Source organism: Oncorhynchus clarkii, chromosome 13, assembly GCF_045791955.1.
Source record: "Oncorhynchus clarkii lewisi isolate Uvic-CL-2024 chromosome 13, UVic_Ocla_1.0, whole genome shotgun sequence".
NCBI classification, from domain to species: Eukaryota; Metazoa; Chordata; class Actinopteri; order Salmoniformes; family Salmonidae; genus Oncorhynchus; species Oncorhynchus clarkii.
The window spans coordinates 12,785,702-12,809,158 of record NC_092159.1 but is presented as its reverse complement, the minus strand read 5'-3'; the positions used below and the strand labels follow the sequence as shown (position 1 = coordinate 12,809,158).

Sequence of the window (23,457 nt, the reverse complement as noted above, 5' to 3'; positions counted from 1 at the left end):
TTTGCATCCATCGGAAAACACCTGGGCCCTCAGAACTAAATTTATACCTGTTAAATATAATCCCAATATGACACATTTCTTGGTCAAACACCCATCCAACAATCAAACCGCTAACCGTCAAAACTCAAGTGAGTCTACGGGCTTGGCGCTTTGGCGAGGAACGGGTTAGTGTACCCCCCCCCCCCTCTGTTTCACCCCCCCACATCCTGTCTCATCCCCCCTTCTTTTCAGAGGGATATATAATGGAGGTTGGGACTCTGTTGCATCTCAGCATCACTCGTAGACACTCATCCACTGTTCAATCGTTTACTTAGAGAGGAAGAGGGATCAACATAAGAGAAGAGGGGAGATATGAGGTCTCTACTGAAGCTGGTTGTTCTGCTGTTCTGTGTCCAGAGAGGAGAGGGACACTGGCTGCGCTCACTACTCGGTAAGGATGGATGGGGGTCACGACTCACGACCTTCGACATTGGAGATGGGACAGGATAGAATTTTTTCCTATTTTCTTCAGTTTTGTACTGGGTTATATGTATCTAGATATTGTTGTGTACTTTGAGATTGGTTTACATCAGGATGATGTTTGACACTGGGACTTGAGTGACAAGGCATACACAGTCACTGGAAAATTTTGAGACCATATTGTGTGATTTCTGTTCTGAAGTTTTTCTGTAGGGTAGCACTGACTATCAGTCTACTGCAGTCTATAGTGTAATGCAATCTGGTCCAAGCTGGTGTGATGAGTTTTTTAATAACCCTCTCTCTTTATCACCATCTTTCAGAGCAGCGAGGGCAAGCATCATCCTCCCCATCAGAGGAGGAGAGGAGAGGTGGAGGAGGAGAATCCGACAAAGGGAACGACAACAATAAGAACACAGAAGGTTCCGGATTCGGAGTAGAAGACCAAAGGGGTTCCGTCCCATCTCCAGCCCCAATCATCCCAATCCGGTCCCGCCGCTCTTCAACCCAATGTCGTCTCCGCTCCATCCTCCTCCAGGTACGAGAGCTGGGTCTGGGCTACGACGCGGACGAGACCGTCCTCTTCAAGTACTGCAGCGGAGACTGTCCCCGTGTCCGCTCCAACCATGATCTGACCCTGACCAACCTGCTCCTGAGGGGGGCCCTGCCCGAGCAGAATGGAGAGCTGAGGCAGAATGGACCATGCTGCAGGCCCACCCACCACGAAGATCTAGCCTTTTTGGATAACGCCCATCGCTGGCACAAGGTGGAGAAGCTGTCGGCTGCAGGGTGTACCTGTGTGGGTTAATGGGGAGGAGCTGGACGTGAAGGGGGAGGGCCTGAACATTGACTTTTGGGCCATGGCCATTGGCTGTTCAGAATGCAATGTGAGCGGCATAGAGGCTCAGGCTGTACAAAAGGAGAATCAGGAGGAGAGATTACAGATGTAGCTAGAATTTGCTAGAAAGAAATGCATTCATTTTGCGTATGTATATTTATATTTATTTAAAGTTGCTTTGGGGGAGTTTTTTTATTATACCAATGACGTTGAATGGATCTTATTTTGCTGCATAGATTAAATGAATAGTGGTTACCACTATGGTTGATTGTTGAGTAAAACTGAAAAAAAAGGTCCTCAGCAAACCAGCCAGGTATTTATGTAAAATAAATGATTTATTTATTTGAGATGATAACTGTATGATGCTACTTAATTTATTTTGTCCATGTGCCATGTTCATATGTACAACTGGTAATAAAGACAACCATATCTACATGTTTTATGACCAATGTTGGTGAGTGATATCACATTTTCCCTCATGGCTACTAATAAATATATATTAGAGCCTATGGTTCATTTGGAGAACACTAAGGGCTTATTCCAGACTCATCATTTACAAAATATTTACAATGAATATTAAATAAAACATTATTGATAATGCTGGGACATCAGCAGTACTTTCATTCATTTATTCCATATTTTAGCCATGGAAGCAACGGCACGTCACTTTTCAACCACACAACCATTTCCCTCAACCAAACTCCGATCTCTGACCCTTAGTCAAGAACAGGCAGTTCAGTACAGTAGGGAACTCATCAGTTCTGACGATATCATGACTCTTTTCCTTTCTGTTATGTCCACCTAATGATTACTATGCATTTTCCTGTTGAACAACCACCACGTCCTCTTCAGTTTCCTCTGGCTCCGCCCCCCACACCTGGACACGCCCCTCCATGGCTGTGAGGAGGCGGGTCTCCGAGGGATGGAAAGACAGCGATTGGACGACAGCCTTCCCGACTGGCAGCTTCAGCATCAGAGAACCCTGAGAGAGAAACAAGAGATGTTCAAAGAGGGAAAGAATCTAACACCAATAGGCACACATACCAAGTCCTTGAATCTGCAGCTGTTGACATTTACAGATACTGCTGTGCTATTCCGTTTCAGATACGCATCCAGTAAGCAAAATCAACCAATCAAATCAATCCATTTTGATAGGTAGTGGAGCTATCTATCAGATGAACAAATCCTCCATCCCTCGTACCTCTACCAGGTCCCAGCAGTACACGTGTCCGTCTTCAGAGCAGCTCAGGACGTGAGTATCCTTACTGGACAGACAGCAGTCCAGCTTGTAGCCCTTCATCTTGTGTCCTGTGTACTCTCCCAGCATCTCCCCTGTGCTCTTGTCCAGTAGACGCACGGTGGAGTCCAGGCTGGAGGTCAGAGTGCACTGGCCGTCCGCACTGAAACACACACACGTGATGGGGCCTGGAACACAGAGACAAACACATAACAAATCAATGTGACTCAGGGTGGTTTAGGTACAGAAGTTAGTGATAGTTAGTACAACAACTAGTTGGTACTAGATAGACTAGATACTGACTGTTGATGAAGTCCACATGCAGCTGGCCCATCCGCAGGTCATACCGTCTCACTCTCCCGTCCACTGACCTGGAGATAGACATGAGATAGAAAAGATGCTTAGAGGACTCTTCTATAAGAATGAAACTGAAATGAACAGAAAGGTTCAGACTTGGTACTGACCCAGTGAGCAGCTCGTGTTCAGACACCTTCAGACTGCTGACACCATCTTGAGCCTCGTCCAGAATCTGGATGGGGTCAAATTTTCTGGACCTGGTGTCCCAGCAGCGCACTGTCCCATCTATGGAGCCTAGAGACCGACACGAGCACGCACGCACACACACAGTCACACACACACACACACACACACACACACACACACACACACACACACACACACACACACACACACACACACACACACACACACACACACACACACACACACACACACACACACACACTTGAGGTGGGTCCTGTTGTGGATGAGCAGGACAATGCTGAAGCCACAAACCTGGTTGTAGAGGTGACTGAGATGCACTTTGCTGAGGAAGGACGGAGGAACGAGAAAACTCACCAGATAAAATGACTGTAGCTTCTTCATTGAACTGGACACAGTTGACTTTCTGCAAACAGAGAGACAGACCAGAGCCATATCCATGTTAATAAACGGCTCCAGTTAGAGGTTTAGTTGTTGTATTCTTTCCTGTCTCTATTCCTTCAACATAAACATCTCTTTCTATATTTTTTTCTGACCCACCTGACCTCTCCTACCCGCCTCTTTCCCCCTCCCCTCCCCTCTAAAACTCCATCTCTCTCTCTGTGACACAGGAAAATATAGTTGTATTGTTTTCTCTCACCCCAGCGTGACCCCTGAGTTTCCGGGTGACCTGTCCCGTGGCGACGTCCCAGAGGATCACCGTCTTGTCCGAGCTGCAGGAACACAGCTGGCTGTTGTCATAGGAACTAGGGAAGGAATCGATGGTAAGACACACACCATTACCTCAGATCATATTCCCCCAGGGGCCCAGAGGCAGCAGGGAGACAGTGAAGGACAAAGTAGGCAGATGGATAGAGGAAGACTACACAAGCAAGCATGTAGATTGATCACATAGAGAATGACCAGCAGAGGCAAGACTGACAGAGAGTAATGGACACAGAAGGCAGATGGATGGATAGGGGAACTTAAACAAGAATACTGAATGAATAAAAAATGTACTACTTCTTATCTATCAACTATACAGTATGTCTCATTTCTAATGCATATCTCCTACTCCATATAGGGGAACATACAGGCATTGGCGTCTGCATATAAGCTAGCTATCACACTGAAAGAGAACGCTTAGTGAAGTTAAGTGCTTCCCACTCAATCAGATCTAGGGTCAGCTTTATTTAACCCAAATTTGGCCTTTACCAAACACATTCTTCAATAAAGTGTTCCTCAATCAGCTGTCTGTATTGCTCCAGAGCAAGGGTCTCCATCAGGCAGATCTACCAGTAGCTCTCAGCCCACCTGTGAGTAGCTCGCCAATCAATTCTGAAAGTGCGTGCATTTTTTAAATGTGTTCCATCGCAAACGGTCATAAACATAAATCTCCCGGCTACTATCAAATTAAATCCACAGTGACATTATCCCACCCCTGGTTAGCCACCACTGCCTTCAAAATCCAAACTTAGCACAATATCTGACAATTCATTTCCAGCAATATTGCTGTCTGTTTAGTGCACGCGTTTGTCTATCACTCTGTTTGCAGGACAGTTAGCAATGATGATAACCGTCTTGTGGGTAGACAGAAAGACTTTCCCCCAAAACTTTCTCAATGAAATGTTAAGTGCAAAGTAGGCTTACCTGACAGAACTATATTATGATTATTTGTATCAATTGTTTTGCAAACCCTGCCATGACGTGCTGCAGCAGTTGTCTCAGCAGAAACATCGCTCAACTGACACATTCCCCTCTTCACTAAAACGTTTAAATTAATTGGGTTTTTTTCAGACCAATTTTTTTCTTCAGATGTGATTTAAGCACTGACATGGACTCAAAACATCAATTTTCAATGTTTCTCTTTGAATAATTGTAATATTGAGAGTAGTTTTACAAATGGTATATTGACATAAAACACATCTGTTGAACACCTGGGACCCCAGGAAGAGTTGCAGGTCTCGTGACAGAAAAGGTTGGAGACCCCTGCTGTAGAGACACCAAATCATCACGTTTTACACCGTTTTGGAGACTACAAAAACTCAAATCAGATTAAAAAATGTACCTAACTCAGTGGAGATTAAAGGGATCTCCAGAGTAAGCCATCCCTGAGACCGGGTCTGGTAACTCGTACCTCTGCAGGTTAACAATTAAGTAACGTACCACAGAAGTTTATGCAAGAGGGCTTTACAACCAAAAAGAGCGCAATGCATCGATCTACAAGACTTCAAAGAGGGCCAGCTTACTTTCTGATATAGGTTTGTGTAATAATACAGACACTGACCCATCAGCATCTAGAACCTCGTATCCATGGCCACTGTACGTCTTCAGCAGTGTCCCTCGACTTACACTCCACAACTTCAGAGACTTGTCACTGCCGCAAGACAGCAGGTAGTTACCATCAGCTGAGAAAGAGAGGGAGAGGGGTGGGGGTGGGGGAGAAAGAGACAGGGTGGGGGAGAAAGAGACAGGGAGGGAGAAAGAGGTGGGTCGAGAGAAAATGAGAGGATGAAAAACACCCGAAACGCGTTATGTAGATACAGCCTCTCATGACATACACAAGCAGCTCCAAGTAGAGCAACAGTCAATGCACCTCACGGTATCGGTGTTTGTTTGAGTTCTCACCATTGAATCGCACAGCCCTTACAGCCCCTTGTTGGCAGTCTATGGTCCTGAGAAGGTTTTGGGGGAGCTGAGGGACCTCAGGTTTGGGCTGGGGAAACGACATTTCACACTTCTGCCTGTAGAAAGAGAGGTTGAAACATATAGCTATTATTTTTCTCCTGACTTGAGGATCAACTACGCTAACGTTAGTAGTGGAAAGAGCAAGTGCTATGGAAAGAGCATCATGGAACTTGGATAGATATCTACCTGAAATACCTTGCTTGTTCGCTTTAGTTTGATGAGAGAGCAATCATTAACTGACTCATATTGATTTCTGTTAGCTAACAGCAAACGAACAAGTCCTTTTTTTCCCCCTACAGTTTATGCTCCAGAATGTTCATATTTTTGCAAATGTGTGGTTTACTTCCTGTCTGTGATAATCGTTTCGTTCCGGGTAAAAGCATTTGTGTCAAAATAAAAGTCCGAACATTCTCCCTCCGCATTGATAGAGTCCTTCGCGTCCTTTAAAGCATTTATTTTGAAATGCATTCATCGCACGGCGGAACTGATAGGCCCCGCCCCTTCATTCGCCGAGCTAGCTGACGGGTCCCACTCAACACCGTTTTGCCACTAAATTAATCCTTAAAAATATCTCAACAAGAAGGACATTATGACCGCAAACAACATGTCAGGCCCACAAAGGGTAAACAAAATTATCCGGTGAGTACAATTGAGTAAATGTCGTTGGGTTTGCGCGCTAACGAGATAGCTACTTAGCTAAATCACACGTCTTCAGCACTATTCTAACGCGATTATAGACTAGCTAACAAGCTAGCTAGAACGCCTGTCATTTTGTGAACTAACTAGATGTTGTTACACTGACATAGCTAAGTAAGGTAGCTAGTTGCGTTATTTGTGGTAGGGTCATTCATATCTTGGTTGTTGTTGTTACAGATACAAGCCCCCCAGCACGGAAGCAAACCCCACCCTGGAAGACCCGACTCCAGACTACATGAACCTACTCGGCATGATCTTTAGCATGTGTGGCCTGATGCTGAAGGTGACCCAGAGACATATGTTTTTACCACACTGACACACACACACACAGATGACCTCGCCCCTCCCCCATTAATTGTGTGAGTGAGGGAGGGAGGGAGGGAGGTAGGTAGGTAGGTAGGTAGGTAGGTAACCTCCCAAAGGAGAAGTTACCCCACTGTATTCCCATTTACGGGACTAAAGTCTACCACCTGGGGGCCAAGTCCAGCCTTTCAACTGAGTGGTTTATCCTAGAAGGGTGTGTGCCCCCAAATCAACTGGAGCCAGTACTTTCTGTCACTTATCCCTGATTCACCGTTACACCCACCTAGGTAATGTGACGGTCTACTACTCTACGATTGGATGAATTGTCACTACGTCCGATAGTGGAGTTGATGAAAAGTCCAGCACACCGGTAACCTTGACGCTACCAACTATTGAATGGCTCTTTTAATCAACACCTTTCCCTCTGCTGCCACTGAAATCAGTCCTAAAATGTTATGTAGGGCACAGGTGTCCCTGTGCTAGCATAGCAACGTATCTTCCTTCACTCTCCCTGTCATCTTACTGAGCTCGAACTAGTGATCCTCTGCTTCTCAAACACACATGACCGCCCGCTTGACAACATACTAGCCAGTTGCGCCATCGAAAAAGGCACATATTCAGCAATGCTAATGGTGACATTTCAAGCAGTGGATTGAAATTGCAGTATGATCTTAACCTGTTACACGTAGGCACATTATCTTACACCATACATTAGTAACTGTCTGGCTATGCCACAGCACTTCTACAGCCTCATGCAGAAAAGCTGACACACACACACAGCGCATTATAAAGTATAGTATGTGGGTCATTCTGTGTTCCTTAACCTTCTGTGTTGTGTGTTTCAGTTAAAGTGGTGTGCGTGGATAGCAGTGTACTGCTCCTTCATCAGCTTCGCTAACTCACGCAGCTCCGAAGACACCAAACAGATGATGAGCAGCTTTATGTGAGTAGAACAAATATGTGTGTGTGTGTCTCTCTCTGTCTGTGTGTGTACGCGTTCTGTCTCTTTTATCAAGTCTCATATTTCCAACCTACCCAGGTAACCTACCCAGGGTCTGTATGCGACTATGAGGGCGAGTGAAAGAAAATATGTAAAAAGTTTCTGCTATTATGCCAAAATGCAGAGTTATCTATTATCTGTCTCATAATGGCTCACTGTTAATGTGTTAACTGTAATACCAGGACGCAGCAGGAAGTTAGTTTGGCAGCTCTTATTCTGCTTGGGGTGTATTCCCTAGGAACCAAACGGAGGAGGGACTAACCTGAATGTGTCCAATAAAAATCACTTTTCATTGCTAAATGTTTCCGTTGCAAAATGTTTTGCTACGGATTGCGCTAATGAATGCACCCCTGGCAATAAAACTAAAGACACCGGAAGTTAGTTTGGCAACGCTCGGCTCTACCTGGCATTGTGACATGCGATGGGCTCAGCTTTAATGTCCAAAAGCTTTTAACATTGACCTCCAGGTGTTGCATTTACCCATAACAATTAACTACAGCAGATAATACCACTCACTTTGTGGGAGCGTGTGTGTCTGTGTGGCATTTTTCCAGGAAAAGTAGTGTGTGTGGCTCTGCAGGTAAAGTAGAGAGTGTCAGGACATCAGTAGTAGATGCCTCCCAGTCCATCACCTAGATTAGTTTTTTATTAAAGATTGTCTCTATGCCCTCCTGGCTGGTAACACAAACTGTGTGGATCAGCAAAATGTTGTACAAGTGTTATATGCAGCAAATGCCATATAGGCCTAATCACAATGGAAAAATCTGAAGTTTTATTATATATATATCTATACTGATCCAAGGTCGGTTTGGTTTTTCTTTTATATTGAAGGTTAAGATCTAAGGGATGGTAAGCTGATCCTAGATCTGTGAAAAAGAGGACAAATTGTAACCACTGAACCTGAAGGCACTGATGCTTCTGCTGAGCAATCTCTTCAATATTTATTGCTAATTAATTTTATTTTCTCTCATCCTTTTTTTTCTTCAATATCTTCTTTCGATCAGGCTGTCCATCTCAGCCGTGGTGATGTCATACCTCCAGAACCCCCAGCCCATGTCGCCACCGTGGTAACCAAGGACCAATGGCGGGGGGGCCTTGCAGGAGAGGGGCGGTTCCAGACTGAGAGTGGGAGACTGACTCCTGACTCGCCCACTGACCATCTGGGAGAGAGAGAGAGAGATGGATGGATGGAGACAGAGAGGGAGGAGAGATAAAGATGGATGTATTGAGAGGAAACACAATGCTGGACATGAGGCAAGAACAAGAAGACCAGGTGGTCCTGGTTATTCTCCAAAATCTCTCTCTTCCTGGAGATATTGCAGGTTTTCTATTGAATTGTCTGATTCACCCGCTCGCTGTAAGCTGAGGTCTGTTAGTTGGAAATAAAGATGGAAGGTTTTATAAAGTCACTGTGTTTTGTTTGTCCTGTTACATGTGTGACGGGGGTCACTGTGCTTAGCTGTACCGTGTACACCCTCATGAAACACCTTTAGCCAGCTGTGCCACCGAAAAGGTACAAGTTGGATTGGTATTCCAAGCCGAGGAGTTTAACCAATTCAGGTCTGTTACACATGCATGTTCTGATAACGTCTTGGATCTTTAGGCCCAAACACCACTGCCTTCCAATATCTGACCCAAGAGCTTACATTGAGCAACTGTTATGAAAGTGACTGTGTGCCTCTCTAGGCAGTCAGTAATGTGTACAATCTCACTCTGCAGTTTAGCTCTGGGAATAGCTACCTCAGTCCTAAAAGGTCCCCCCCACCACACTCACACACAGGACATAAACCCTCACTCAAGCCCTCAGTCTGTCCCTGTCTAATCACTATCTAGGCACTGCTCTCCACCACACACTCTCTGCCTCCAGACTGTGTGTGTGTGCCTGCTAATGACAGAGCAGAGGGAAAGGCAGAGTGGGGAGTCAGCCGGATCTGAAGCTGATTTAGTGGACTTATAACTCACGTCCGACCAGCCTAAGGCGGATCAGCCCCAGCAGAGTGGGCACTTCTGTGTTCGGGACACGTGCCAGAGACAACCGGTTTCAACAAACTCCACTGAATTTTTCTCCTGATTTTGCACTGACTTGGAGGGGGGATAGAAATGCCAACGGGCACCTTTTTGAAAGGGAGTAAATTAGTTTTTCTGCTTTGGTAGTTTATTGCTGTTTTCGCCCCTTGTTGTTCCCATGTGGGCTTTCAAAACACAAATTGGACTGTTTTTGGAAGGTACCTTAACTAACTTTTGCTCTGACTTTCCCAATCTTCTTTATTGTATCAAAAGTCAGTTGTCCAACTGCATTAAGTCTTCCCCATTTAACCCAACACCTCTGAGGTGTAGGGGGCTGCCTTAATCAACATCCACAGCTTACAGTTAACACAGTTAACTGCCTCTCTCAGGCGCAGAACAACAGATTTTTACCTTGTCAGCTCAGGTTGTTGGCCCAACACTCTAACCACTAGGCTGCCTGCTGCCCCGACAGAAGAAAGAGAGAGGATATTGAATTTGTTGCATCTGCAATTATCTCCTTTTTTGATCAGTGGGGTGGGTGTATTTTTTGGGTTAGTAAAATCTTGAATAGAACAGAAAGGCCCGCACACTGAATATGCTCCAAATTACCACTTGTGCTACTGCTGTAGGCCTATTGGAGATGTGTTGGAAAACAATGATTGTTCATTACCATTGACCACTAGAGGGCGGAGTTGCTTTACAAAGTTGCTTTGCTTCATCCCAAATGGCATTCTATTCCCTATATAGTGCACCACTTTTGACCAGTCCAGTAGTGCACTATGTAAGGAATAGGGTGCCATTGGGGACAAATCCTTGATGAAGGAACTGGCTCACTTCAGTACTGATCTCAGACAGTATGGATTAAAACACGCAAAACTCCTAGCACATAACTCTTTCTCTTGCTGTCTCCACTCTTTTCTCTCTCTTCCTCTCTTTTCTCTTTCATTCTCTAGCTGTTTCTGCTCTCTCTCTTTCTCTTGCTGTCTCCACTCTTTTCTCTCTCTTCCTCTCTCTCTTTTCTCTTTCATTCTCTAGCTGTTTCTGCTCTCTCTCCCTCTGTCTGCTCTCTCTCTTTCTCTCGTTCTCTCTCTTGCTGTTTCTGCACTTTCTCTTTTTCTCTCTCGTTGTCTCTGTTTCAGCTCTTTTCTTTCTCCCTCTGTCTCCTCTTTCTGTTTCTGCTTTTTCTTTCTATCTCTCTCCCTCTATCCCCTCTCTCTCTCTCCCTCTCCCTATCACTGTTTCTGCTCTCTCTCTCCCTCTCCCTCTCTCTCTCTCTCTCTCTCTCTCTCTCTCTCTCTCTCTCTCTCTCTCTCTCTCTCTTGCATACATTACAGTCCTACTGAAGGTTACGGTGTAGTAACAGGTACATGCAATACCACCGTTCTGCTTCACCTTCTTTTATCAAACCATACAATACTCTCTTTATCTCTCATTCTCTTCTCATCTCTCTCTTTGCTCCAAAGAGAGACTGATGAGTCAGACTGACACAGGGTTTGTCCCAAATAGCATCCTATTCCCTAGACAGTGCACCACTGTTGACCAGGGCCCGTAGGGGAATAGGGTGCTATTAGGGATGTGGCCACAGAGGAAGAATGAATGAAGGTGAATCGTGATATTTGTCTTAAATTCGTATTCTGGCACTCTTTTCTCTTGGTCCCCCTAATGGATCCTATTGTGGGACACGGACCACTTACGCACATCATCTAAATAGGCCTGTAAACAACTGGTCGTGTGTGTCCGTGTGTCAGAGGGCCCTTACAGGGTGAGTGATTGGTGACAGGGCTGATGACGAGGAGAGCCTGACTCAGCGTCTTGCCGACACACACACACACCCCCTCTGCCGCTCCGCTCACTGCCAGCAGGGCAGAGATGTAACCTCCACTCTGGAAATTAGCTATGTGGGCCATACACACACACTAGATGTAACGACACACACACTCACATAAAACACACACACTCTTTCCCTCTTCCCCTGTTTATCCAATTTATCTTATCTTGCACTTGTCATATAGAGGGGTTCATATAGAATGATTCATGTAGAATGATTCATGTAGAGTGATTCATATAGCGTGATTCATGTAGAGTGGTTCATATGGAGTGATTCATATAGAGTGATTCATGTAGAGTGGTTCATATAGAGGGATTCATATAGAGTGGTTCATGTAGAGTGATTCATATAGCGTATTTCATGTAGAGTGGTTCATATGGAGTGATTCATATAGAGTGATTCATATAGAGTGGTTCATATAGAGTGGTTCATATAGAGTGGTTCATATAAAGTGGTTCATATAGAGTGATTCATATGGAGTGATTCAAACAACACAGATCACAACACTTCAGAGAGCACACTGTGTCCCAAATGGCACACTATTCTACAGTGTACAAAACATTAGGAACACATTCCTAATATTGAGTTCCAATCCCCTCCCCCATTTTGGCCTCAGAGCAGCCTCAGTTCGTCAGGGCATGGACTCTACAAGGTGTCAAAGTGTTCCACAGGGATGCTGGTCAATGTTGACTCCAATGCTTCACACAGTTGTGTCAACTTGCTGGATGTCCTTAAACACAGGAAACTTCTGAGTGGGAAAAACCCAGCATTGCTGCAGTTCTTGACACACTCAAACCGGTGCGCATGGCACCTACTACTATACTACTACCATTGTCTTGTCCATTCACTCTCTGAATAGCACACATACACAATCCATGTCTCCATTGTCTCAAGGCATAACAGTCCTTCTATAACCTGTCTCCTCCCCTTCATCTACACTGATTGAAGTGGATTTAACAAGTGACATCATTAAGGGATCATATTACAGCTTTCACCTGAATTCACTTGGTTAGTTTGTCATGGAAAGAGAACGTGTTCCTAATGTTTTGTGCACTGCTTCTATAGTGCACTACCCTACGGGCCCGGTCAAAAATAGTGCACTACATATGGAATAGGGTGCCATTTGGGATGTATACCAAACTAAAGGGTTTCCGGGAGGTCTTTGATCGTGTGATATTCAACAGAGGTTGGATGTGGGCGAGCCCCTACTGTGTGTCACAGGGATATTGAAACAACTGGCAATAAGGTGGACACATTTAGACTAGAACAACTGCAACATACACCATCATAGTTAAACATTACCCATAGGTATAGTAGCCTGTTATTGGTATAGTTGCCTGTTATTGGTATATTAGCCTGTTATTGGTATAGTAGCCTGTTATTGGTATATTAGCCTGTTATTGGTATATTAGCCTGTTATTGGTATATTAGCCTGTTATTGGTATATTAGCCTGTTATTGGTATATTAGCCTGTTATTGGTATATTAGCCTGTTATTGGTATAGTAGCCTGTTATTGGTATATTAGCCTGTTATTGGTATATTAGCCTGTTATTGGTATATTAGCCTGTTATTGGTATATTAGCCTGTTATTGGTATACTAGCCTGTTATTGGTATATTAGCCTGTTTCGTATTCTCTTTCTCTTCAGGCTTGCTATTTGTATTATTTCTCTCTCGTCTCTCTTCTCTCTCTCACACACACACACACACACACACACACACACACACACACACACACACACACACACACACACACACACACACACACACACACACACACACGTACCCATGCACATACACATTTCCCTAACCTAAACCTAACCCTTACCCTAACCTTAAGACTAACCTTTACCCAAAAAACAAATTATTCTAACACTAACACTAATTCTAACCTTAACCCTAAACCCCCTAGAAATGGCATTTGACCTTGATCTCCCCAGTTGGTCCATTTTTGTTTACTATTCCTGTGGGGTTAAACACGTCCACACGTCCACACACACACACACACACACACACACACACTATCCTTCATGTGCTCTCCCCAGGCTCAATCACTGAGGTATATGAACTATGCAACCTGTTCCTTGTGTGAATGTCTCTCCTACTCGGCGCGGGTACGCGCATCGAGAGGTAGCCGGAGCACGTACGTTGATTTCTCTCGAACAAGAGAGGAGTGAACGCACATCGCATTTTCCGTCATCCACCACACACATGCTGCAGGCTCTCTCAAGCTTACGATTCCAGCCAGAGATCGAGACGAGAGAGTGACGGAACGAACAATTGTCTGACACTGAAGCACGGACCAGAAAGCGACTGAGAGGAGGACTAAAGAGTAGAGAGAGAGAGGGGAACGGGAGATCATTTGACCAAATATGCCTTAAAAGCCATTTTCGGAGGTCCGCCTGCGTGCCCATTGATTACATGCTCGTCCTTTTATTTATTTATTTTTACCAACATTTTGATTACAATTTCTCGGTTGTTTGCTCTTTGAGTCAGTGACTGGCACGTTACGGGATGTGTTACGGAATTTGAAGATGGAGTTTTCCTCCCCTGTAGTGGATACGGTGCTGTTCCTCGTCTCGTCCTCCGGTTCATCTCAAGGTCCTACGGTCAGTTACAACTGCACCCCGCCACCCGCGCTACGAGCCGCATTTATTATCCCACAGGTGCGCTCTTCCTGCTGTAGACCCCTCCTCCACGCGGCGAGGTCAGGTCAGGACCCTTCCAAAACTCTCCATTCTGGTTCGACGATAACCACCAACTGTCAGGTAAGAAGACATTACATTAAAATGTTAATTTCAGTGATTCTACGACACAACATTGAACCGAACCGTCCACTATTGTCAATTTGACACCATTCTATCGCCTGTCACACAGCATTTTGATGGATTCGACCACACAAGTATTCAATGTGAAAATTGTGATTTGGCTAGAAGATAGTAGCACGCGATATATCTGAACGTGTTTAAACGACGATAGCCTGGGGAAACTATTACAAGTTTCAGATGATAGGTTGGAACAAAATACACATCTGACTGTACTTCGACATCAATAGGCAAAACCAATATCCTTCTGTTTAGGATATTGCGGTAAAAGAAGAAAAAGCTACACATCGATTCAGAACCCCTTGTGATTGGTTTTAGGGCAAGGCCACCTCGGCGTGTTGGCAGTGCATAATGAACATGGCATGGAGTGAATTGAGGTACTGTAGACTGCTAACCTATTCAGCGAGACAGAGGTAGAGAGGGAGAGGGAGAGGTAGAGAAAGAGACAGGGAGAGAGGGGAAGAGGGAGACGGGAGAGAGAGAGAGAGACCCTCTTGAGAATGAACTCAACAGCAGTTATCTGAAACTGCATCACACACACACACACTGCTTATATATATTTATATCATGTCCTCTCAACCATCCATTTAAATGATTGCAACCCTTTACAACCCACACAATAATGATAGGATTGGTATCCTTTATGCATATGAAAAGGACATGAAGAACAATGTAGGCTAGTCTACTGCTCCTATCCCCACTAGATTTCTCTTCCACCCACTAGGGTCAAGTTTGGAGAGCCACTGGGCTGTCCTCTTCCTGTGGAGGTGTGTGTGTGTGTGTGTGTGTGTGTGTGTGTGTGTGTGTGTGTGTGTGTGTGTGTGTGTGTGTGTGTGTGTGTGTGTGTGTGTGTGTGTGTGTGTGTGTGTGTGTGTGTGTGTGTGTGTGTGTGTGTGTGTGTGTGTGTGTGTGTGTGTGTGTGTGTGTGTGTGTGTGTGTGTGTGTGTGTGAGAGAGAGAGAGAGAGACCAGTGCTTAATTTGAACCGCACCCTGGCAGAACAGGATCCGGCACCTCTCAGTTTTGGACTGTGTGGTTCAGGAACCCATTTTCCAGGATCCGGTTCATCTCGTGACCATGTGAACATGATCATAAAAGCAAGTTGACTCCTCTGTAATTGTCCTGGCCGGACCCCTAAACAACGTAATGTGAAAACTGATATTCTAAGAATTGATTTGTGTTTGGGTCGTGGTTTGCCCCACACTGTAGCCTATATAGACCCACGCGTGGCCATTACTGTGGTGAGAAGGAGAAGAGAGCCTGTATCTGTCACAGAACTAGGATGACAATCATCTTCTATGACCTCTCTCTGCTCTGATACACTCTTAGAAAAAAGGGTTCCAAAAGGGTTCTTCGGCTGTCCCCACAGGAGAACCCTTTTTGGTTCCAGGTAGAACTTATTTGGGTTCCATGTAGAACCCTCTGTTGAAAGCAACCCAGCATTAAAAGGGTTCTACATGGAACTCATAAGGGTTCTACCTGAAAATAGTATTTCAAAGGGTTCTCCTATGGGGACAGCTGAGGAACCCTTTTAGGAGCCTGCAGCTCTCATCTCTCCAATTTGCACTTCATCATTTATTTATCTAATTGAATCCTAGCCGCGGGAAGGGCTCTGGAGGTGCCGTATCTCCCCTGATGATTTGAATTTGCCAAAGTTGTAGAATGTGTTGAGAAGTAAATGCAATCATTGTGAATGGTACACCAGGAGTAGGCTGATCATTCAGCTGGTGGAATGGGTGTTGCCCAATCACAAGGCATGTCTACGGTCAGGAACACGCAGCAAGTCTCAGGCCTTTCGCAGTATTTCTAATGCAATCGTGGGTCGACACAGGTTGGAAAGCAAATGGACCCTGGTGAAAAGTGAAGACTAATCTGTCTGTAGGTTATCAACTAACAAATAGACCTATTGAGCAAACACCATTCTTTTACAAAGTTAAGCGAGAGAGAGAGAAGCTTTTGGCACGAACGCATCGGCCATCGCGGGTGAGTGAACTGTGCATCATTGGGTGAAACTGGAAAGCATTTTCAGGACTATAATTTCCTCCTCATATTGTAGAATATGTGTCATCACACCTGGGCCTAGACTACTGATGGGTTCAAGACAAGGTCCTTTTTATTGATCTCAGTTTGTCAGTGTCAAAGTACCCTGTCATTTCCATCATCTGTGACGTATTAAAAAATGATGTAGAATTGCATGAAATGCGATTTTAAAAGGCCACATTTCCCCTTTCAGCTACACTAATGTTCCCCATGTGTGTGCATTGTGCAAGTGCCTCTATACTGCTCCATGTCAATATGTACAAGTGGTGATCATGCAATGCTTTATTATAAAGGGGAATTATTCTTCATACATTGTCTGTCTGTGTTTGTGTGTTTGTCTATGTGTGTTTGTCTGTGTGTGTGTGTGTTTGTCTCTGTGTGTGTGTGTTTTGTCTATGTGTCTGTGTCTCTGTGTGTTTGTCTATGTGTGTGTGTGTTTGTCTATGTGTGATTGTCTGTGTGTGTGTGTTTGTCTCTGTGTGTTTGTCTATGTGTGTGTGTTTGTCTCTGTGTGTTTGTCTATGTGTGTGTGTTTGTCTCTGTGTGTTTGTCTATGTGTGTGTGTTTGTCTATGTGTGTTTGTCTGTGTGTGTGTGTTTGTCTATGTGTGTTTGTCTCTGTGTGTTTGTCTATATGTGTTTGTCTGTGTGTGTGTTTGTCTCTGTGTGTGTTTGTCTCTCTCTGTGTCTTTATATCTCTGTGTGTCTCTGTATCTCTGTGTGTGTCTCTGTGTGTGTCTGTCATACTGTATGTTCAAATTGTGTGTGTATGCAGTATGTGTACACAAGTGTGTCATATAGTTCATGTTCAATTGTGTGTGCATGTCTATGTTTCTCCCCCTCGAAGGTGTGAGATTGCATTCACACACATTAAAGTGCCTTTTATATAGACTAGCCTCTGGACACCTCTTAGGGGCCATTTCTCTTGACTCCATCATCCCTCTCTCCCTCCACCATCACTCCATCCAGCCTTAGAGAACTCTGTCTCAATCTAGGCTCAATCCCAGTACACTTTAGAAAAGGAGATAGCTAGAACCTAAAAAGGTTATTTGGCTGTCCCCATAGGAGAACCCTTTGAATAACCCTTTCTGGTTCCAGGTATAACCCTTTCTGGTTCCAGGTATAACCCTTTCTGGTTCCAGGTATAACCTTTTCCACAGAGGGTTCTACATGGAACCCAGAAGGGTTCTCCCTGGAACCAAAAAGGGTTATATGGGGACAGCCGAAGAACGCTTTTGGAACACTCTTTTCTAAGAGTGTACCCCGCTTAGAGTGTACCTCACTTAGTGTACCCCGCTTAGAGTGTACCTCACTTAGTGTACCCCGCTTAGAGTGTACCTCACTTAGTGTACCCCGCTTAGAGTGTACCTCACTTAGTGTACCCCGCTTAGAGTGTACCTCACTTAGTGTACCCCGCTTAGAGTGTACCTCACTTAGTGTACCCCGCTTAGAGTGTACCTCACTTAGTGTACCCCGCTTAGAGTGTACCTCACTTAGTGTACCCCGCTTAGAGTGTACCTCACTTAGTGTACCCCGCTTAGAGTGTACCTCACTTAGTGTACCCCGCTTAGAGTGTACCTCACTTAGTGTACCCGCTTAGAGTGTACCTCACTTAGTGTAACCCGCTTAGAGTGTACCTCACTTAGTGTACCCGCTTAGAGTGTACCTCACTTAGTGTACCCCGCTTAGAGTGTACCTCACTTAGTGTACCCCGCTTAGAGTGTACCTCACTTAGTGTACCCCGCTTAGAGTGTACCTCACTTAGTGTACCCCGCTTAGAGTGTACCTCACTTAGTGTACCCCGCTTAGAGTGTACCTCACTTAGTGTACCCGCTTAGAGTGTACCTCACTTAGTGTACCCGCTTAGAGTGTACCTCACTTAGTGTACCCGCTTAGAGTGTACCTCACTTAGTGTACCCCGCTTAGTGTGTACCTCACTTAGTGTACCCCGCTTAGAGTGTACCTCACTTAGTGTACCCCGCTTAGAGTGTACCTCACTTAGTGTACCCCGCTTAGAGTGTACCTCACTTAGTGTACCCCGCTTAGAGTGTACCTCACTTAGTGTACCCCGCTTAGAGTGTACCTCACTTAGTGTACCCCGCTTAGAGTGTACCTCACTTAGTGTACCCTGCTTAGAGTGTACCTCACTTAGTGTACCCGCTTAGTACCTCAGTGTGGAGTAGTAATGTACCTGTCCTCTCACTTAGTGTACCCCGCTTAGAGTGTACCTCACTTAGTGTACCCCGCTTGGAGTGTACCTCACTTAGTGTACCCCGCTTAGAGTGTACCTCACTTAGTGTACCCCGCTTAGAGTGTACCTCACTTAGTGTACCCCGCTTAGAGTGTACCTCACTTAGTGTACCCGCTTAGAGTGTACCTCACTTAGTGTACCCGCTTAGAGTGTACCTCACTTAGTGTACCCGCTTAGAGTGTACCTCACTTAGTGTACCCCGCTTAGTGTGTACCTCACTTAGTGTACCCCGCTTAGAGTGTACCTCACTTAGTGTACCCCGCTTAGAGTGTACCTCACTTAGTGTACCCCGCTTAGAGTGTACCTCACTTAGTGTACCCCGCTTAGAGTGTACCTCACTTAGTGTACCCCGCTTAGAGTGTACCTCACTTAGTGTACCCCGCTTAGAGTGTACCTCACTTAGTGTACCCTGCTTAGAGTGTACCTCACTTAGTGTACCCGCTTAGTAGTGTACCTCACTTAGTGTACCCCGCTTAGAGTGTACCTCACTTAGTGTACCCGCTTAGAGTGTACCTCACTTAGTGTACCCCGCTTAGAGTGTACCTCACTTAGTGTACCCCGCTTAGAGTGTACCTCACTTAGTGTACCCCGCTTAGAGTGTACCTCACTTAGTGTACCCCGCTTAGAGTGTACCTCACTTAGTGTACCCCGCTTAGAGTGTACCTCACTTAGTGTACCCCGCTTAGAGTGTACCTCACTTAGTGTACCCGCTTAGAGTGTACCTCACTTAGTGTACCCCGCTTAGAGTGTACCTCACTTAGTGTACCCCGCTTAGTGTGTACCTCACTTAGTGTACCCCGCTTAGAGTGTACCTCACTTAGTGTACCCCGCTTAGAGTGTACCTCCCTTAGTGTACCCCGCTTAGAGTGTACCTCCCTTAGTGTACCCCGCTTAGAGTGTACCTCACTTAGTGTACCCCGCTTAGAGTGTACCTCACTTAGTGTACCCCGCTTAGAGTGTACCTCACTTAGTGTACCCCGCTTAGAGTGTACCTCACTTAGTGTACCCCGCTTAGAGTGTACCTCACTTAGTGTACCCCGCTTAGAGTGTACCTCACTTAGTGTACCCCGCTTAGAGTGTACCTCACTTAGTGTACCCCGCTTAGTAATGTACCTGTCCTCTGGCTGTAGTTCAGTGTGGAGTAGTAATGTACCTGTCCTCTGGCTGTAGTTCAGTGTGGAGTAGTAATGTACCTGTCCTCTGGCTGTAGTTCAGTGTGGAGTAGTAATGTACCTGTCCTCTGGCTGTAGTTCAGTGTGGAGTAGTAATGTACCTGTCCTCTGGCTGTAGTTCAGTGTGGAGTAGTAATGTACCTGTCCTCTGGCTGTAGTTCAGTGTGGAGTAGTAATGTACCTGTCCTCTGGCTGTAGTTCAGTGTGGAGTAGTAATGTACCTGTCCTCTGGCTGTAGTTCAGTGTGGAGTAGTAATGTACCTGTCCTCTGGCTGTAGTTCAGTGTGGAGTAGTAATGTACCTGTCCTCTGGCTGTAGTTCAGTGTGGAGTAGTAATGTACCTGTCCTCTGGCTGTAGTTCAGTGTGGAGTAGTAATGTACCTGTCCTCTGGCCGTAGTTCAGTGTGGAGTAGTAATGTGCCTGTCCTCTGGCCGTAGTTCAGTGTGGAGTAGTAATGTGCCTGTCCTCTGGCTGTAGTTCAGTGTGGAGTAGTAATGTACCTGTCCTCTGGCTGTAGTTCAGTGTGGAGTAGTAATGTACCTGTCCTCTGGCCGTAGTTCAGTGTGGGGTAGTAATGTACCTGTCCTCTGGCTGTAGTTCAGTGTGGAGTAGTAATGTACCTGTCCTCTGGCTGTAGTTCAGTGTGGAGTAGTAATGTACCTGTCCTCTGGCTGTAGTTCAGTGTGGGAGTATGTGTAGTTCAGTGTGGAGTATTAATGTGCCTGCTGTAGTTCAGTGTGGAGTAGTAATGTACCTGTCCTCTGGCTGTAGTTCAGTGTGGAGTAGTAATGTACCTGTCCTCTGGCCGTAGTTCAGTGTGGAGTAGTAATGTGCCTGTCCTCTGGCTGTAGTTCAGTGTGGAGTAGTAATGTGCCTGTCCTCTGGCCGTAGTTCAGTGTGGAGTAGTAATGTACCTGTCCTCTGGCTGTAGTTCAGTGTGGAGTAGTAATGTACCTGTCCTCTGGCCGTAGTTCAGTGTGGAGTAGTAATGTACCTGTCCTCTGGCTGTAGTTCAGTGTGGAGTAGTAATGTACCTGTCCTCTGGCTGTAGTTCAGTGTGGAGTAGTAATGTACCTGTCCTCTGGCTGTAGTTCAGTGTGGAGTAGTAATGTACCTGTCCTCTGGCTGTAGTTCAGTGTGGAGTAGTAATGTACCTGTCCTCTGGCTGTAGTTCAGTGTGGAGTAGTAATGTACCTGTCCTCTGGCTGTAGTTCAGTGTGGAGTAGTAATGTGCCTGTCCTCTGGCTGTAGTTCAGTGTGGAGTAGTAATGTGCCTGTCCTCTGGCCGTAGTTCAGTGTGGAGTAGTAATGTACCTGTCCTCTGGCTGTAGTTCAGTGTGGAGTAGTAATGTACCTGTCCTCTGGCCGTAGTTCAGTGTGGAGTAGTAATGTACCTGTCCTCTGGCTGTAGTTCAGTATGGAGTAGTAATGTACCTGTCCTCTGGCTGTAGTTCAGTATGGAGTAGTAATGTACCTGTCCTCTGGCTGTAGTTCAGTGTGGAGTAGTAATGTACCTGCGTAGTTCAGTGTGGAGTAGTAATGTACCTGTCCTCTGGCTGTAGTTCAGTGTGGAGTAGTAATGTACCTGTCCTCTGGCTGTAGTTCAGTGTGGAGTAGTAATGTACCTGTCCTCTGGCTGTAGTTCAGTGTGGAGTAGTAATGTACCTGTCCTCTGGTTCAGTGTGGAGTAGTAATGTACCTGTCCTCTCTGTAGTTCAGTGTGGAGTAGTAATGTACCTGTCCTCTGGTAATGTGCCTGTCCTCTGGCCGTAGTTCAGTGTGGGGTAGTAATGTGCCTGTCCTCTGGTTCAGTGTGGAGTAGTTCAGTGTGGAGTAGTAATGTACCTGTCCTCTGTAGTTCTGTAGTTCAGTGTGGAGTAGTAATGTTAGTAGTAATGTACCTGTTCAGTTCAGTGTAGTAATGTACCTGTCCTCTGGCTGTAGTTCAGTGTGGAGTAGTAATGTACCTGTCCTGTAGTTCAGTGTGGTAATGTGCCTGTCCTCTGGCTGTAGTTCCGTAGTTCAGTGTGGGGTAGTAATAGTGCCTGTCCTCTGGCCGTAGTAATGTGCCTGTCCTCTGGCCGTAGTTCAGTGTGGAGTAGTAATGTACCTGTCCTCTGGCCGTAGTTCAGTGTGGAGTAGTAATGTACCTGTCCTCTGGCCGTAGTTCAGTGTGGGGTAGTAATGTACCTGTCCTCTGGCCGTAGTTCAGTGTGGAGTAGTAATGTACCTGTCCTCTGGCTGTAGTTCAGTGTGGAGTAGTAATGTACCTGTCCTCTGGCTGTAGTTCAGTGTGGAGTAGTAATGTACCTGTCCTCTGGCTGTAGTTCAGTGTGGAGTAGTAATGTGCCTGTCCTCTGGCTGTAGTTCAGTGTGGGGTAGTAATGTACCTGTCCTCTGGCTGTAGTTCAGTGTGGTGTAGTAATGTACCTGTCCTCTGGCCGTAGTTCAGTGTGGGGTAGTAATGTACCTGTCCTCTGGCCGTAGTTCAGTGTGGGGTAGTAATGTACCTGTCCTCTGGCTGTAGTTCAGTGTGGAGTAGTAATGTGCCTGTCCTCTGGCTGTAGTTCAGTGTGGAGTAGTAATGTACCTGTCCTCTGGCTGTAGTTCAGTGTGGAGTAGTAATGTACCTGTCCTCTGGCTGTAGTTCAGTGTGGAGTAGTAATGTACCTGTCCTCTGGCTGTAGTTCAGTGTGGAGTAGTAATGTACCTGTCCTCTGGCTGTAGTTCAGTGTGGAGTAGTAATGTACCTGTCCTCTGGCTGTAGTTCAGTGTGGAGTAGTAATGTACCTGTCCTCTGGCTGTAGTTCAGTGTGGAGTAGTAATGTACCTGTCCTCTGGCTGTAGTTCAGTGTGGAGTAGTAATGTGCCTGTCCTCTGGCTGTAGTTCAGTGTGGAGTAGTAATGTACCTGTCCTCTGGCTGTAGTTCAGTGTGGAGTAGTAATGTACCTGTCCTCTGGCTGTAGTTCAGTGTGGAGTAGTAATGTGCCTGTCCTCTGGCTGTAGTTCAGTGTGGAGTAGTAATGTGCCTGTCCTCTGGCTGTAGTTCAGTGTGGAGTAGTAATGTACCTGTCCTCTGGCTGTAGTTCAGTGTGGAGTAGTAATGTACCTGTCCTCTGGCTGTAGTTCAGTGTGGAGTAGTAATGTACCTGTCCTCTGGCTGTAGTTCAGTGTGGAGTAGTAATGTACCTGTCCTCTGGCTGTAGTTCAGTGTGGAGTAGTAATGTACCTGTCCTCTGGCTGTAGTTCAGTGTGGAGTAGTAATGTACCTGTCCTCTGGCTGTAGTTCAGTGTGGAGTCGTACTGAAGCAGTTTGACATGTGTAATAGGACTGTTCTTGCGTTGTGTTGTGAACGATCCTCAACAAGGGCTCCAGCATGTAGCACCAGTCACAGATTTATTACAGCTGGTTAGGCGCTTGTGACTGTGGTAACCACAGTTACCCAACAATAATACACGTTTTCCACTACAAGAATAGATGCAAATTACAATGCACAAAATATACTAATCATTTCACAAATGTACCTGATAGGGAAATAGTACGGATAGCACGTCATGCATTGTAGTACGAGTTCACTGTACAAAATACACCAAACACCCCCAGACACAGTGAAGAACCAGCTAGCGTTAGCTGAAA

The 23,457-nt window shown here is 45.6% G+C and overlaps 3 protein-coding genes across 4 annotated transcripts in view; 2 read left to right on the top strand and 1 right to left on the bottom strand.

Annotated features, from left to right (window-relative positions):
• Positions 1-1,435: 1,435 nt before the first annotated feature.
• On the bottom strand, positions 1,436-6,056 carry LOC139423765 (WD repeat domain-containing protein 83-like). Of its 2 annotated transcripts, none has more exons than XM_071175396.1 (9): positions 5,886-6,056; positions 5,640-5,755; positions 5,299-5,419; positions 3,673-3,778; positions 3,390-3,438; positions 2,996-3,122; positions 2,835-2,902; positions 2,496-2,719; positions 1,436-2,276 (listed from the first exon to the last, which is right to left on the bottom strand). In XM_071175396.1, the coding sequence occupies exons 2-9, from the start codon at positions 5,740-5,742 to the stop codon at positions 2,106-2,108; spliced, it is 969 nt and encodes a 322-aa protein (XP_071031497.1). In that variant the 5' UTR covers positions 5,743-5,755; positions 5,886-6,056; the 3' UTR covers positions 1,436-2,105. The 2 variants fall into 2 exon arrangements, with proteins under 2 accessions (XP_071031497.1, XP_071031498.1); XM_071175397.1 differs by having other exon boundaries at positions 1,611-2,276; positions 5,895-6,026.
• Positions 6,057-6,197: 141 nt separating this feature from the next.
• On the top strand, positions 6,198-9,107 carry LOC139423764 (PAT complex subunit Asterix). The gene is made up of 4 exons (XM_071175395.1): positions 6,198-6,338; positions 6,573-6,678; positions 7,544-7,641; positions 8,703-9,107. Exons 1-4 carry the CDS (start codon positions 6,289-6,291, stop codon positions 8,767-8,769), a joined length of 321 nt encoding a protein of 106 aa, XP_071031496.1. The 5' UTR covers positions 6,198-6,288; the 3' UTR covers positions 8,770-9,107.
• Positions 9,108-14,167: 5,060 nt separating this feature from the next.
• Positions 14,168-23,457, top strand: part of LOC139424418 (voltage-dependent P/Q-type calcium channel subunit alpha-1A-like) — a 293,164-nt gene continuing 283,874 nt past the window's right edge. Inside the window, exon 1 of the mRNA XM_071176204.1 lies at positions 14,168-14,300. The gene's annotated coding sequence lies outside the window, so the exon portion shown is untranslated. The remainder of the gene's footprint in view (positions 14,301-23,457) is intronic.